Source organism: Apteryx mantelli, chromosome 3 (assembly GCF_036417845.1).
Source record: "Apteryx mantelli isolate bAptMan1 chromosome 3, bAptMan1.hap1, whole genome shotgun sequence".
Taxonomy (NCBI): Eukaryota; Metazoa; Chordata; class Aves; order Apterygiformes; family Apterygidae; genus Apteryx; species Apteryx mantelli.
This window is the reverse complement of record NC_089980.1, coordinates 30,279,815-30,295,610: the sequence shown is the minus strand read 5'-3', so window position 1 is coordinate 30,295,610 and position 15,796 is coordinate 30,279,815. Positions and strand designations below refer to the sequence as shown.

At 46.0% G+C, this 15,796-nt stretch overlaps 1 protein-coding gene across 3 annotated transcripts in view; it reads right to left on the bottom strand.

The window, feature by feature from the left end:
* Positions 1-13,340, bottom strand: part of DUSP10 (dual specificity phosphatase 10) — a 29,344-nt gene extending 16,004 nt beyond the window's left edge. For 2 of the 3 annotated variants that reach the window (XM_067293032.1, XM_067293034.1), the window contains exons 1-2: positions 13,258-13,340; positions 10,771-11,616 (exon numbers count right to left, since the gene is read on the bottom strand). In XM_067293032.1, the coding sequence (XP_067149133.1) occupies positions 10,771-11,572 (802 nt within the window). In that variant the 5' untranslated portion in view covers positions 11,573-11,616; positions 13,258-13,340. The remainder of the gene's footprint in view (positions 1-10,770; positions 11,617-13,257) is intronic. The other variant, XM_067293033.1, reaches the window with a different exon arrangement.
* Positions 13,341-15,796: the final 2,456 nt, after the last annotated feature.

The window sequence follows — 15,796 nt, the reverse complement described above, 5'->3', positions numbered from 1 at the left end:
TGGGGATTTAAGCTAACATGAAGTCCAATTAAATAATCACTGGAAATGTCAGTGTAAACCCTGAAGGAACACATACTTCTACTGTGAAATGCTCCCACTGGAAATCATATTAACAAAAAGGTCATCAAGAAATGTTAAAGCTATGTATAAAGGAGGCAGGTGAAGTGAGGGGGGAGGGGGAGGGAAGAGAAACTATTTTAATGCAATAAAGATACCACAAAAGGTTTTACATTGACAAAGAGCTACAAGTCTGCTTTCACAGACAGAGGGGTAGGGCAGACCAGACCAGATTTGCCTGAAATGCCAGGGTTTTTTTGTTTTTTTGTTTTTTAAACCTATTATCAATTCTTTCCTCTGATCACCCATCACTGCACGCATCCATAAAGCAACTTGCGCATTTGCCCTTCAATGCAGCTTCACCTGGAGACAACCAGCAACTGGTGTGATCATGCACTGGCATGCGAGAGCATGAAGGCAGTGCAGAGGGCACTGGCTCAGCACATTTGAAGAGGGATCCAGGGACCATTTCAGAGGGATCCAGGGACCATTTCAGAAGTCTGCAGTCCTGGATGTGTAAGAGTGGACATTTTGTTTAATTTGCAAGTTTTAGAGAACATTGACATTTTCATGGTTCAGCCTTTTTTTTTTTATTATTATTCAATTTACCCTTCCAAGGACAACTTCAAGACAGTTTCATTCTCGTGATAGAGCAATCCAACTTGTTTCTTCTGAGAATGAAGGCTCTTTTCCAGTTCAAACAGTTGCTGCTCTGCATCAGAAACACCATCAACATATAGCATTGACATGAAAAGGAAACAGGGTGCTGCTATACCACACCAGCATTAGTGTGAATTCCATTCATGCCTACTGGATCTAAATCCTTGCTTAAAATGAAGAGTTTCTATCCTTTTGGCTAGAAGGTAATAATACCTGGCTCTCATTTATCACTTTCCAGCAAAATATCTCAAAGCACGTGGGGAAAAAAAAATCCAAAAATAAAGGACACTTTCTTGGTATAATCTAATATCACTTTTTGTGGCCAAAAATAAAAGCAGCAAACTACTGGTACTAGCCAAGCACAAGCCATCCCCCACCCTGCCATGTAAAAATCAGGGCCAGCCATTCACTGCCACTTGAATCACATATACTTCAGAGTTGTTGACAGATGCAGGCTGAGGACCACCACAGTGCTGAGCATCTCATGCATCTTTCCCACCTCACAGCAATGCTTCAGCAGCTGAGCACCCAGCAAATCACTCCTTCGTCCCAGCCCTCAGAGGAAATACTGTGCTCTCTTCGTAGGGCATGCAAACAGGAGAACTCAATGGAGGAAACCCAAGTCAAAGAAGGGATATGTATTTACCGTAGAGGAGGCAGCTCAGGAGGTGCTGATTTCTCTTTTGTGGGAACGAGCTCCTGACTCCCATTTCAGCCTCGCCTCACCCAGAAGCGTCCCCTGTGCAGGCAGGGCAACCGAGCAGGGAAGCAGGACTGAGCTGCTGGAGGGAGTTTTCAGGCAGGGGCACAGCCTGCATGCAAGGACCCTCTCCCGGAGGGCTTCAACATCTATTAAAGGGAGTAGCCTGTTTTCAAGCTGGCTGACTGCAGTTCGTCTGTGCAGGAGGAGTACTCCCTGCCACTGTGGCAGGCCCCCCTGCCCGGAGAAGAGGCAGCCCGCAGCTTCCTACCCACAGGCCCCTGCTGCCACCCGGGTCAGGTCACAGCATCGCGCTGGCCAGCAGCAGCCCTGCCACGTGACTCCACAGCGGTGTCACTCCACCAGGGCCACCATTCGCCTTTACCGCCTGCCCCAAAGCCAGCCCAGAATGAGACCACAGGTGAGATGCTTGAAGCCACAGCACAGCAGCATACCCAGGGCTGCAAGTTTCCCACCTCGGACTTTTTCCAGGCATTCCTAGATAGAATAAGTAGCAAGCCCTGAGCCAAGCAGTTGAGCTGCCTGAATCACACACACGCCTGCAGCTGGCACAACAGCAACAGCTGCACACACAAAGGTGCATTTGGCCACATTTGTCACCAGGAAGCTCAGAGAGACCATGGCTGCAAACCAGCTTCTTCTGACATCTCCTTTGTGCATCCTCACCTCCTGTGCTGCACCTCCTCTTCATAGCAGAAGTATGAAAAAGAAAGGAAGATGATCCTAATGGCCAAACAGGCAAGGAAAGACCCTAAAAAATCCAAGGCACAAGAAAAAAAATTGACCCAGTTTACATCTCATACTCCAGAATCAAGAAAAACTGCATGCAATGCATGTTATCCCTTGATAGAGATAATACTGCCTAATATTCGCCTACAAAGGACTAACTTGCAGCTCATTTTATCAATGTGCAAAATTCATATATGCTCATATATATAAGATTAACCTCAGGTTAAAAGAGCACATTAAGTGTTTTTATACTTAAAATATGCTAGCAAATTCCAAAAAGCAGCAAAAGGCTTATCCTTAGTTTCAATTGAGTGGATGGCTAGAACTCCCATCATCTTAGAAGAGACCACAGACAAGAGGAATTAAAGAGTCCATCATCAACACAATACACGTCAACTGCTTTAACAATAGCTTTTGTTTTACAACATGATTGGCCAGTTGCCTTTACAAGGTTTAATATCATGCTTTGGCACAATAAACAGACAGTTGAATCAACTAATGTGACAGAAGCTTGCAAGTTATCTTCTATTTCCAAATCTTTCAAAGTTATTGTAAAATATATATGTTAACTCACATGCATGTCCAGATGAGAGGTGACATTTTTTCTTATTACCTTTAATTAGAAACAGTTCTTCACTGTTGCAGTGAATCAATCAGGAATTAATTTGGACATCCTGGAGATTTTTTTTTAAAGCCAGAGCATAGTAAAAAGTCAGAACCAACATGTTCACATCACTTTTTTTTCCTTAATTTCCTCCTTCAGGGCCATTATCTTGGAAACAGAATGAGGCATTAGTGCAAAGCAGTATCTAATGCTTGTGGGAACAGTGGCTGCTGCCCCACAGCTACTGAAGAGCATTTGTGTCCCCTTGGCAGCAGATGCTGACAGATTTAGAGTCCCCCCAACAGCACCAACCTTGGACTCCTCCAGTGGGGACAGCCCAGGGCAAAGACATGAGCTGGCCAGACACAAGCCAGCAGAGCTCTGGATGTAGTCTAGCTGGACTAGCCTTGCATTGCCCCAAGCAGCAGGAATCAAAGGCTTATTACTTTCGGACAAATGGGACTAGGTGGCACCTAGATCCCCAGCTAGTAGAGCTACAAGGTCCCAATTACTCCCTGGAGCTTACTGGCTCGGGTCTCTCTGCACACACATCCATGGGAGTTGTGACATTTTCCTTGGGGCACCATTAAAAAACAAGTGGCAAGAGATCATAAAGTTGTGCCCTGTCCAGATTTGGCCTTTCTACTATGAGTGCAGCTTTCCTTTAGAAAGAATATAACTGGCTCTCCAAAGCAGAGGGAAAGACATGAAAACTATTTCAAAGAACACAAAAATCCTAAACACAAACCAGAACCTACAGTTATTACTTTAACAAAGATGCACTGTTAGGGAAGGACGGGAAGAGGATACCTGCAAGTCGCTCTCCCACTTCTGGCAACAGGCAGATGTGTTGTTCCAGGGCACTACCATGACTGTGAATGACTCTGGGTCAATTACATTTAATACTGACCATAATAAGAGACATTAGCTCAGTGTTACAAAAGGTGTGGGGGAATGGGGTGAGAGAAAAAGAAAACCCAGAGAGATTAAAATGACTTGTCCAAGGCCTCACAGCAAGTCTACTGTGCACACTTAGTCACAGAAGTTGCCATTGCCAGGTCTTGGCCAGAGCACCCCATTATCTGCACGCAGTGTAGATAGCCAAATCTCTAGCCAGATCACCAAATCTAGCCTATGCGGTGCAGGAGAGGGACTTGCTTCTCCCATCCGCCCCTCTCCTTCAAGCCCCAAAATGATGCTCTCCAGGTCCAGAATGTCTAAAGGGACACGTGCTGCCTGGGAACCAACAGCCTTCAGAGCAGGAGGAGGATGCACCAAAACCATCTCTAGTGGGCTAAGAGGATTCCAAGCACAAGTGTGGCTTAATCGTAACTATTATTTTAAGCAAAACATTTCCTGTACTAAAAAGTCACAAGGCATTAAAAATCCCCACAGCTTTCCTACTGAAGCTACTGGGGCAAGAAGTGTCAATCCAGCCACAAAGCACCAAGCAGAGTGCAAGCACCCCAGGACCTTCCAGCCACAGAAATAACCCTCCTGCAACATTTTAAAAATAGGAGCACTGCCCCTTCATGTGTACTTTCTGTGGCAGCTTCCTGTTCTGCCTCCACACAGGATGCACCGAGAGGCACAGCCAGTACTATTAGCCAATTTTCTAGCCTGGCCTAATCCTGCAGCACTGGCAGACAAGAGCTTTACCACTACAACTATTATAAACATGTTCATTGGATCAAAACCACAGCTTGGAGGTAGAAAGACAACTATCTGAAACACCTGCCAGACAAAGTTGACGCAAACAAATGCGATGCTCCAAAAGGAATCTTTATCCAGCGTTCTCTCAATAGGATCTTTGCCAGCTCTTATAGTTTTTAGGGGATGAATGGAAGAGTGAAAGCCATGATATCTGGCATTTTTCTTTAAGCCCTGGCTTACCAAGCACCTTTGTGCTAATGAGAACCCCTGACTGCCTTAAAAAAAAAAAAAAAAAAAGTTTAACTTTTACAGTACAGAGACATTTAAAAACCCTCAAGACAGATGCAGTAAGTACCTTGTGAAAAAGCTCCATGCAAACAAGGGCTCATGATAATCAGGTCAACCTTGTGGTTTCTCGAGCCAGTGTTCCTCAGGCCCACCAGAGAATTCCCCGCAAGACCAATGTGCCAAACAATCTTTTGCACATAGGGACAAAGCATTAGATCATCTTTATGGTTTAATCATGATCTATTCAACAAAGCATGATGTCTTCTGTAGCCCTGCAGGCCCTGTTGAATATTTGAGAAATATTTCTCTCATGGTTGGTTGGTAAACACACAAGATAAGGCAGAATTAAGACTGTGTGCATGCTGCTATTTATGGCATTTATTCAGTTTCTTGCATAAATAAAACTAATTGTTACATGGCTTTTCACAGAGTGGAGAAGGAGTCACAGCCTATAGACAAGTGGTTGATCCCCCATTTCAAGTGTCCCAAAGTCACAGCAATCTTATCAAGAACTGTGTTCCTAAGCATAATAAAAACCATCCAGTCGCTGCTTTAAATGGTGGGGGCGGGGGGAAGCATGTGTGCGCCCTAAAAACAAGTCTGTCTATATTGTTAACATCCAGACATCATTCAAACCTCAAATACAGCTACGTTTTTATTATTTTTGAGGTGAGTGTAACCTGTTTGAGAGGTACAGGTAAAAAAAAAAACAAAAAAAAAAAAAATAGAAAAAACATCAGCAAGCAGGGATTTCGCTAGTAAATAGACTGTCACATCTTCAACAAGGTAAGAGGAAGGACAGCACATTAGGCATTCAGCTATTCATAACCCAACTTCTGTCTGCCAGGAACACTGCAGGGGATACCCCCAGAATTTAACAGAGCTGAAGTCAGATTTTTTCTTCACTAACATTAAGATATTGGCCTAATGAAACTATTTGCTTCTTAATTCTTAGTTTGATTTCCAAGGGTATGAGACGCTGGACAGCTAAAGGAGGAAAACAAACAAAACAAAGAAAACACACACATATCTTTTTTTCCTTCCTCTTCCCCTCTTTCCAAGGCAGTGTCTTTGCTTTTTTCCCCCTCAAGGACAGTAAAACATGACGGGTACTGGTGCATGCCAGCACATCAAATTCTAAGATGCCATCATCTGAGAGGAAATGCTACACTTCCCATTACTGTTGAGCAGGCATAGTTTAGAGGTACACAGAAACAAATCGGTGCAGAAGCATCGATTTGAACTACAGAAATGTTATGGTTTCGACAACATTATTGTCCAAGTTTTATCTATGCATATACATATGAGTATACATACACAGCTAGTTTTCAAATGTTAAGGTCAATAAGACTGTCTATTCCAGTGGAGAAAGATACGATTTTAAGCTCCAGCAATCAGACTAAAAACCAAAGGTGAAATTTCAGCCCTAACAGAGCCAGCAGAAGTTTTTCCTGAGTGACTGATGGGGCCAGGTTTCTCCTGTAGCATAGGCAGAACACACTTCAGTTTCAACACGCTGGATTTTAAACATGCATTACTTAACACTTAAAAATACACATTTCCCTATTAGTATCATGACCTAATAATTATTCAGTGTCCTTTGAGATCTCTGGTGGAAATAAATGCCAGACACGTTTTGTTGATCAGCTGGTTTCATCGACCATTGCGTCGAGTTCTGCTCTCAGTTACACCTATGCAGTGTAATTCAATTAGGGTTTAAAGCAACGCTGTCATTGTGGAATTATACAAGTATTTGCAACAGAATATGACCAGGTCAGGTACTCCACAGGCAGTCAATCATAATACTTTGTATTAACATGGGACAATGTAACATGGGTACTTATTTCTTTTACAAGTCCCTTGGTCCCTTTGCAGTTGTTTTAACTTTGCTGATATGCTACTTCAGTGAGGTAAGAGATCTGAAGTTATTCTTAGACCATGGCAGCAAGCATAAAGTGGTTTGCTGGCAAGTTTTATACTCCTTGCTATAATGAGAGCTAGTCACTTCATTTGTTTTCCCGTTAGATGAGCAATGCAAAAACACAAAGCCAGAGCATAAATGAGCTCCTTAAACCAAGAAGAAGAAAAGAAAAAAAAAAAAAAAAAAAAAGAGGACCAACTAGTTTTGATTGCCACTGGTCGGTTCCTCCCCTGCCCCCCCTTTTGCCCCACTCCAGTGATTGGTTTACCTTGGGCACGATGTAACAGAATTTTTAGCAGACTTGAGTTGTGCATCTTTGCTTTTGAACTCAATTTTTCTCTGCAGTCATCAAATAGAGAAGCTTTTTAAGGCTTCTGCTGCTGGGGCTCAAAGGCAGAGCAGGAAGGGTAAGAATAAAACAATGCTACTAGACACTGCTTAGGAAGACAAAGGCAACTCTTCTTGTTTTAAAAGCTGCTGAAATGTTTTGGCACAGATGTTTCAATTTTTCATTTTCGGTTAAATTTAATTTAACTTAAATTTAACTTGAAAAAGATGCTTAACTCCAAACCTAAACATTTCATTCTCAGTAAAATAATACTTTTCATTTGAATGCAAATGAATTTCCCACTTCCTATTTTTAGGTCCCAGTAGCAAACTAAAGCACAAAAAAACCCCACGACTCTAAGCCACTTTCACTATGAGCTATACAGTAAGGGAAGGCAAATTCTTCCAGTAAGGCAGAAGCACACTAGTGCTCATGTGACAATTTCCCCATGCCCTGCCATTGGGTTTGACGGGGTTGGGCCAGCTTTCCCTCTCCCGAGGAGGCGCAGGGCTGCGAGCCCAGCGGGAGCCGCGTTACGAAGCTCTCCCACCACCGAACTCAGCAACAGCTTTGCCATCAGCCTCAAGCAGAGCGGGCGCCGGGCTCTCGCCACTGGTTTTGCTTCCTGCCCTTCACAAAGCTAGGCAAAGAAACGTATCCACGAAAAGGGAGGCCTTTAGGTGTCAGCAGGTACGCAATACTAGTGTCTGTTGTGAAGGTGCCCGGGTGCGGGGGGAAGGGAGGAGAAAACATGACTTTTCATCTCTCTCATACGAGCAGGCTGAACAGCAGCTTCAGCCACGACAGCTTCTAAGGCCAACGTAAGAGTAAAGCACTTTATTTTTTTTTGGTAAAAATAGGACTTCAGGCTGTTTAAGTGTTGTTGCGCTTTCTGGACAAAGAAATGAGGAAAACCTTTGCTTCTAACGGGCTTATATCAAAATGCAAATCTTGCATTTATGACTCAAACTGTCCATATTAAAGGAAGTAGCAAAGAGGCAGAGATACGAAGAAAGGAACAGAGTTGTTTAAATCCCTCTATAAAGTGACATAGACGTAAAGCCCCCAATACTCTCTTGTCAGAGCGTTAGTTCGTACAGGCCTGCTATTCACATTAAAAATAAATCAGGGCCCTTCTTTGTAACTTGAGCCTGATAAGGTGCCCTATACATATATTTATCTATAGCTCAGTCCAGCCTTCCAAAACAGCACAGAATTTTTATGCTGCTTAAAGATTCGGGCACCTAAACCTAAATACACACTGGACCACGTCGCTACCCTGAAGAACTGTAAGTTAAAGCCGTAACTCAATCCCATCGGCTGCAGGCCCTCAGGTTTGCTGATCAGATTCCCCCCCACAACGTGACACCGCACCACGAAAACAGCAACAGGGCCGCCGGGCTGACAGGCGGCACCAAACATGGAGAACGTGGCACCAGAGCGGGGGACATAAACTTGGCCGGCAAGGCTAGCAACCAGTGTTTACAGACATGAAACAGAGGATCAGATGGGCCAGCAATAAATTAGGACTGGACTGCAGCGAGCAAGAGAAATGGCTCAAAATAAAAAAAGCAAAGGGGGCTCATAAGCTATCCCCAGTCTCATGGCAATCCCTGAACCCACAGACACGTACACACACACACACACACGCTCTAGCGCTATTGAAGCATGATGGAAAAAATTCTGTGTGACAAGTGAAACTAAATAACAAGCACTTCTAGCACCACTCCCCAGGCTCGGAAACTTAAGTAGAGCCTTTCTGAGCGCTGCTTTACCATATGCTCGACTCCCTTCGACCCCAATTCGAGCGCCACTTCAAAGACGGGAGAGAAGTTAAGGTGAAAACGGGAACACTCATCTCTTCTCCCCTCACTACTCGCTTTCTCAGGCGAGCTCTGCTCTGGCCCAGCCAATTACTACATCCAAAAAGCAAAGGATTTGGGCTCCCTTTCTCTTCTAGCGCAGTTTCAACGCTGTTGGCAGAAGTGGTTCAGGGAGAGGAATTCTACCCAGCAGGTCTTTGAGACTGATGCTAACATTTCTCCATCGTCTAAAACAAAAAATTGCCCGAGTAATACCGCAAGCGCTCAGTTAAACCCAGCAGAGTGCCCAGTGAACTGCAGCTGGCACTGGGAGGTGGGAGAAGACGCTGCCTACAGAGCGCACATGGGGGCTGCCCGCCACCGCTCCCAGGCCCAGCAGCTCGGTGCCGCCCGGTTACAGCTGCATGGTTCTGTCTCAGCTACTGCCTTTAACTTCAAACACTAAAAACTGTCACAGTTTTGAGTCAGAGGAGTTTCAGTAGGTGTTTTCAGAGAAACACAAACAAGAAAAATACCTTCAGCATTCCACTTTTAGAAGAGTAGAAATACTTGCAGACTACAGCTTATGAACCACATATCCAGTTGCAAGGGCTTAAACAGAATGCCTTTATCACCAGAAACATTGCACTTCAGCAGTAACTTTACTCCACAAAGAGAATCTTCTCCCTTTTGTACAGCTTAAGGGCACCATCATGACCTGAAAGATCCAATACAAGAACACTGGGAACCAGTAGCAAGTATCAAAGCAAACCCACCATAACTATTTACTTGCTATGCTTTACATGCACAAGAAAGCCCAGTGCAGTTTTAAGCTTCCACAAGAGTCAGATATACTCAGAGAGGAAGGATCTCACAGGACCTATAATTTAGCCCATTTTCTCTGTTTCATTCACAGACTCTTCTAGGAGTTATCAGAGCAGTGAAGTCTGCTGACATATTTTGTAGACTGAAAGTAACTTCTACAGGAAAAAAAAAAAATATGTGAATTAAATATACACAATGAGCTATACAACAGATCCTTCTGTGTTTCTCAGTACCATAGCCAATCTCTATCAACTATGTGTCTGAATGGCATAAACCCCCAGGGAGAAGAGATTTAATCTAGAGGGCAGCACTGTTATAAATAGGAGCTACAGAATAAAATGAAAGAGGGAAATGTCCTTGGATGCTACTTTTGAAAAGGATTCCCTAAGTGGTAGGGCTCATTTTCCCTTAGAACATTAAGGGATAGATCAAAGAACACATTAAATCAGTAGCTTTTAAAGGAAAAGTATATATAAACAAATATGCATCCATATGCACACATACACACAACCCTTTCAGATCACTTTTTAGCAAAAATATCTCCCTCCAACCATTATTCTGAACCTGCTCCACCAGAATAAGGCTTGACTGCTCCAGTTTCACTGACTGGTCCTCACAACTCATGCAGGACTAGTCCATGATGCAATGCCATAGACCAGATGGCTTCTCTTGTCTTTCCTCCTCCCTTTTACTGTCCTATTGCCTATCTCCAACACCTATGAGTTCAGTTTTACACGGACAAAAATAATCAAGCCCTAGGCTGCTAAGTAAAGGTCAGTCTGATGATCTAAAATGGCTTGGAGAGAGAAGTACACCCTCCTGGACCTCTGCCCCTTGGGCTATAAATACTTAGAGCAAACACTTGGGGAAATTCTTTGTCTAAACAGACAGACACTAGGAAGCGCATTTCCTCCCTCTTCCAGTTCCCACCCCCCTTCACCACTCAAGAGCAACAGTCAGAGACAAAGCAAATATCCCTCATTACCAAGCTACCAGCTCCATGATTTGTTGGTGGAATATATTTGCTTTGCCACCCGTGACCCCAGGCACACAGGACATCCTAGAAATAAACAGCCACATTGAAAGTTCTGCCACAAGCCTTGCTTAAGGGTGAATAGATGTAAAGAAAAATAGATAGCAAAGCAAACCATGAGATTACATGGGGGCAAGGTGCAGGATTACCTTTGAGGACTAGGGGTTCCTTGCCTTCTCGCTTGAGTGACTCCAGCACTATGTGGAGCGGCTGGGAAGGCATTACTCTGCTTGGCTCATTGGTATTCTCATCATAAACTATGATTTCTTTGGAAAAGATCCTCTTGAATGAGTCCTTGCCTTCCCGACAGGAGATCAAGTCCAAGACAGTGATCTTGCCCTGCTGGAGCCTTCTCCGACTGATCTTGTCGGAACAGTTAATGTGAACAGCCCCTTGAATGTGGCTCTTATTATACTCCATGAAAGGCCTGCAGTCAATGATGACAGGCCCTTGGTTCTGTTGGTGGCTCTTGCTGCATTTGGTCATCTTCTTTGCCAGATCACTGGGGTAAATGATTTTTATGCTAGCTAGTTGCTTGGTTGTGCCCGAGACCGGGCTCCCCACTCCACCCAGTGGGCTCAAGCTGCCGGCGTTCTCATTGCTGTTGACCATCTGGTTGGCAGGGCAGGCGGTAGAGGCTCCGGCGTGGGTGCTGCTGGTGCTCACTTGAGTTTGGGCCTGAGTGTCCTTGTCGTATGTCGCCACAGTGCAGCAACTGGCACTGCTGCATCCACAACTCAGGGAGCGTGCAGAGCCGTTAGATGAGGGCATATACGTGAGATTAGCAGTCTTGAGGGACACGACAGCAGTGCCAAGCAGACCGGAGTGGCTCTCACTGGCAGAAGAGACAGATTCAAGACAGCTAGAGTCTAAACAAAGGTTGAGATCCTGAGGTCTCACTGGCCTTGAAAGTGCCACTACTACCCTATCGTCTAAAGGAGACGGAGGCATGAGGAGGCTGAGCACTAGCAAATCAAGAAGAACTCAAGATCTACCTGCAAGGAAAAAAAAAGGGGGGGGGGAAGGGGAGGGAAGAGAAGATAAGAGAAAGGAATGAAAAGAGATCATGGGATCATGCAAGTCTACAGATATCACAAATCAATTTCCCAATACTTGTAACCCATTGCAATAATTATTAGCTCACTGCTAATAAAAAACCTTTCTCAATCTTGCAGAGAATGCTTCAGCTATTTGCATGAATGCAAATGGCATGCAGAATATACAACTAGCTTAGACTGTGCAACTACACCCAGGAGGAGGCATTTGTCTACATGCAGATAGTGTTGAGCTATTCTGAAACACCACTGCAAGGCATGCAACTGATAAAGAGGCATGTTCTCTTGTTTCCCTCGCAGTAAGCAAAGGAAACAACTACTGGACTGACTCTACAGCTGGGAGGAATGCACAGCAGCTGAATGTGTCAGTGGTGATACACAACTTTTCCAGCAAGCTGGAATAAAATTAGCTTTTGAATAAATTCTCAAAGACAGTTGCAAACTTAACTACATACAGCTAAACAAAACAAAAGAAAAAAAAAAGGAAAAAGAAAACAGGAAAATTAGGTTTTGAAAATCTCAATAGAATGCAAGTGCATGCCTTGAACTTGCATCTTCCCATTACAGATGTTAATCCAGTTTCAGTTAACCCCCCCCTCAGCTAAAGGCTGGGGAAGGCTAGCGTTCTCCAGCAACTGTGGAAGCAAGAGTTCCCCCCTCCCTGAGATGTTTCAGAGCTTCTTGAAATAGGGGTCTGCTCTACCCCCAAGATCGCAGTCTTTGCAAACTTCAGCTTGTCATTTGCTAAGACACAACACATAAGCCTTCCCTTCCACTTAAAAACAAAGAGACCAAAACAACCCAGAAGACCCAGACAATGCCTCCCCTTCGCCAGCAATTTTCAGAGCAGCTGATGCTCTCCTCTAAAAATACATCCTAACAACAATTCAGCTAAGAATTTCATCAAGAAATTCATCATTTCATCAAAAAATGTCCAGGAGCTTGGAATATTGGTTCACCTCCCCCTTCAGCTCTGGCCCTGTTTTAAAAGATGTCCCTCTTCTTGAATAAGGAGACCTTCTCTCAGGGCAGCACGGAGAACACAGCCCTCTTCCGTAAGCCTTTAGCCACAACCTCGTTACAGAGCGAGTCTGAAAACACCTTTGGAGCAAGGAAGACAGCGCTGTTTGCGAGCCCGGGTGACAGCAGACGGGGTCCCCAGGTTCAGGCAGAGCAACCTTCGCAGAGCGGCTCACCTGAGGGCTCTCCTAGCGTATCCTTGCTTCCCTGCCTCCTCCCTCCCTTCTGCTTGTTAAAAAATAAAAATAAATAAATAAAACAAGCAAACGCTAAGCGTTTTCAACTAACACAGTTGTGTGGGGTTTTTTTAAATAAGCCAAATCACCCACTTCGCCTTGCTAGAGAGCGGGAGAAAAAATAAATAAATTTAAAAAAGCGAAAAAAGGGGACAACTCAAGTTTTTTTCCCAAACACGCAGGCGCTGCCGTAGCAGCCCGCCCGCAGCATCCGCCGCGGGCAGAGACGCCCGCTGCCGCCCGGGACTCCCGGAGAGCCGCACACCACCGCCGCTCGCCCGCCCGCCCGCTGCCGCGGCCCCGGAGCCACCCGCCGCGCACTCACCGCCGGGACGGGTCGCGTCGCGCCGCAGCCCGGCCCCCCGCAGCTGCCTCTGCTGCTGCCTCTGCTGCTGCCTCTGCTGCTGCTGCTGCTGCTGCTGCCGCCGCCGCCGCCGCCGCTCGCCCGCGCGCGCCACCCGCCACCCGCCCCGCGCCCCGGCCGCGCCGCGCGCCGCCCGCACCATCCTCGTTACTTTCTCTTTTGCTACGAGCGTAAATGTACGGCTCCCCGCGGGGCGGGGCGGGCGGCCCCGCCGCCCAATGGGGGCGAAGCGGGGCGTGGCCGGGGGCGGCCCGGCCCGCGGGGCCACGGGCGGGGGGGGTGGTGATGTCATTGCCAGCCAATGGGGAGGGCGCGGCGCCGGCCCGCGCCCGCGGGGAGCAGCTGCTCCCCACGGACGGGCGGCGGCAGCCGGCGGCGCTGGCCCCGCCCCCGCGGCCCCGCGGCCCCGCGGCGAGGCCCGTCGGGGGGGAGGGGGCGGCGCGGCCCGGCGCGGCCTGCTCGGGGGCTCCCCCGCAGCGAGGCCCGCCGGCCGGGCAGCGGGCAGCGGCTGTAGGTGGCCCAGATACGCCCCGTCCCCGGGGAGCTCTTTTTCCCTTTCCCTACGGAAAGGGGCCCAAGAGGCCACCGGCCGCCCTCGAAGTGGCCTAGGAATGGCGCGTCCCACCGCTCCCAGGGCCAACAGGCGCTGGGAGGACGTGCCGCACTTCTTTAAGGGACGAGGCATCCGTGCCGGCCGGGGAGCCGGCGCTGGGTGATCCCTCCTTCCCAGCCTCCGCAGTAAGCAGCTTCGTGATGTGCCGTGGCGTTGAATCCAGGAGGCTTCTTTTTAGGTGTATTTCCAAATAGCCCTGTCTAATAAAAATAAGCCTGCGCAAGATGCTTCAAGTAGAAAAGCAATGAATTCCCTGAGTGGGAGCTATAAATCACTGGGAGTGCAAAGAAGGGTCCTTTGCATGCAGTTCAGAGCATGCGAGGCCTGTGAGTCTCCACGTGCCTGACCTCTATATTAAAGATGAATGTAGTTGCTCCGTGTTATGCAAATTCAGATCATCCAGCTTCTGGCATACTGCCGGTATGGTCCTTATCAGGCAAAGGTCATGTACGTTTGGATTAGACTAAACTTTCCTAGGGTAAAAAGGAAAGTGATATAGGCTTGAGGACAAGCTTTTAGAAACCAGTTACTAAGATGAACTTAAGTTCCTTTCGTCCTTTCCATCAGACCTTTGACATGGGAGAAATAATGAGCTCTCACCCTTGTTATGGGTACACTACCAGGCAAAAGGTGAAAATTGATTTTCAAGCTGTATGGATCTACTAATCAAACACTAGAGCACTCTCTGGCAGCAGCATGAGATTTTTGCATTCTTTCCTTCCCCACTGTGCAAAATCCATTTTAGTATTTCCTGGTTCAGCAACAATATCTCATCATGTATCTATCCATCACATCAGAGAAAATGAAAGTCTCATTGCCACCCAGGCAATCCAGCGGGCTGACAGAATGATGCATCCCACCACGTCCTCTCTGACTGCGAGAGCGCCAGGAGCATCTTGCTTACAACCAGGAACACAAATCCTTCAGTCTGGAGCGGGGGAGAAAGGTGGAGTTAAAGCAGATAAGATTTTGTTAATACGATAACATTGAACCCAAATTAGTGCCCAAGGATTTTGGTTCTGGGGTGAATCTGCAAAATTCATTTTGCAACTTGGGATTTTCAAACTGTGACTACCAATCCTACTTATAGTTGGATTACAGATAATCCAGAAATAGTGTAAAATGCAGTAAAACCAGCTTTTAGCAATTTGGAGTAAAAAAAAAAAATCATTAAAACAGGTAGCAAGATTTCAGAAGTACTGAGTATTTGATTTTTTTGATGAATAGCTAGAAGTTAAAAAACAGGTCCAGTTGTTCTCTTCGCAGCTGTTCTTTAAACAATCAGTTTCTTTCCCCTTAATGTTCCTCGTAAGACAGTGATTCATTCAGCACAAACTCATTTCCAGTTTTGCTTTACCACAGTAGGGCAACAGTTCTACTGCACACTGGAGAGAAAAGGAGAACTGTAAGATGTTCAAACATGCAACAGTTTGACCTCTAGAAATCTTTGCTCCTTGCATCTGCTGAAGGTAAACATGTGCATCTGAGCAAAGATTTTGAGCAGGTGAATCATGGAATAGCTTCATTCTCACACCAGCAAAGACAGTAGTCCTGTCTGGAGGTATTACTTTCTGAAGGCTTATAAAATACAACTCATTGTGATACCCAGTAGAAAGGAAAGTTGTACTTTTAATACCTGTGTGCAGTTACTTCATTAACAGCTCCTTTCCCCAACAACACAGTAAAACAGATTAATCAGGTAATGCAACAGTTTCCGATTCTATCCACAAACTTGGTTCAGTTCCCCTGAGGTGCCAACATGAAACACCACTGCAGTTTTCTCATACTCTCTGTTCCTCTTTGTCGGTGACTTGCTGAGGTTAACATCAGTCTCACCACAGAGGCGAAGGTTAGCTGACGCTTCCCTTAAAACTGTCCTTTCAGGCT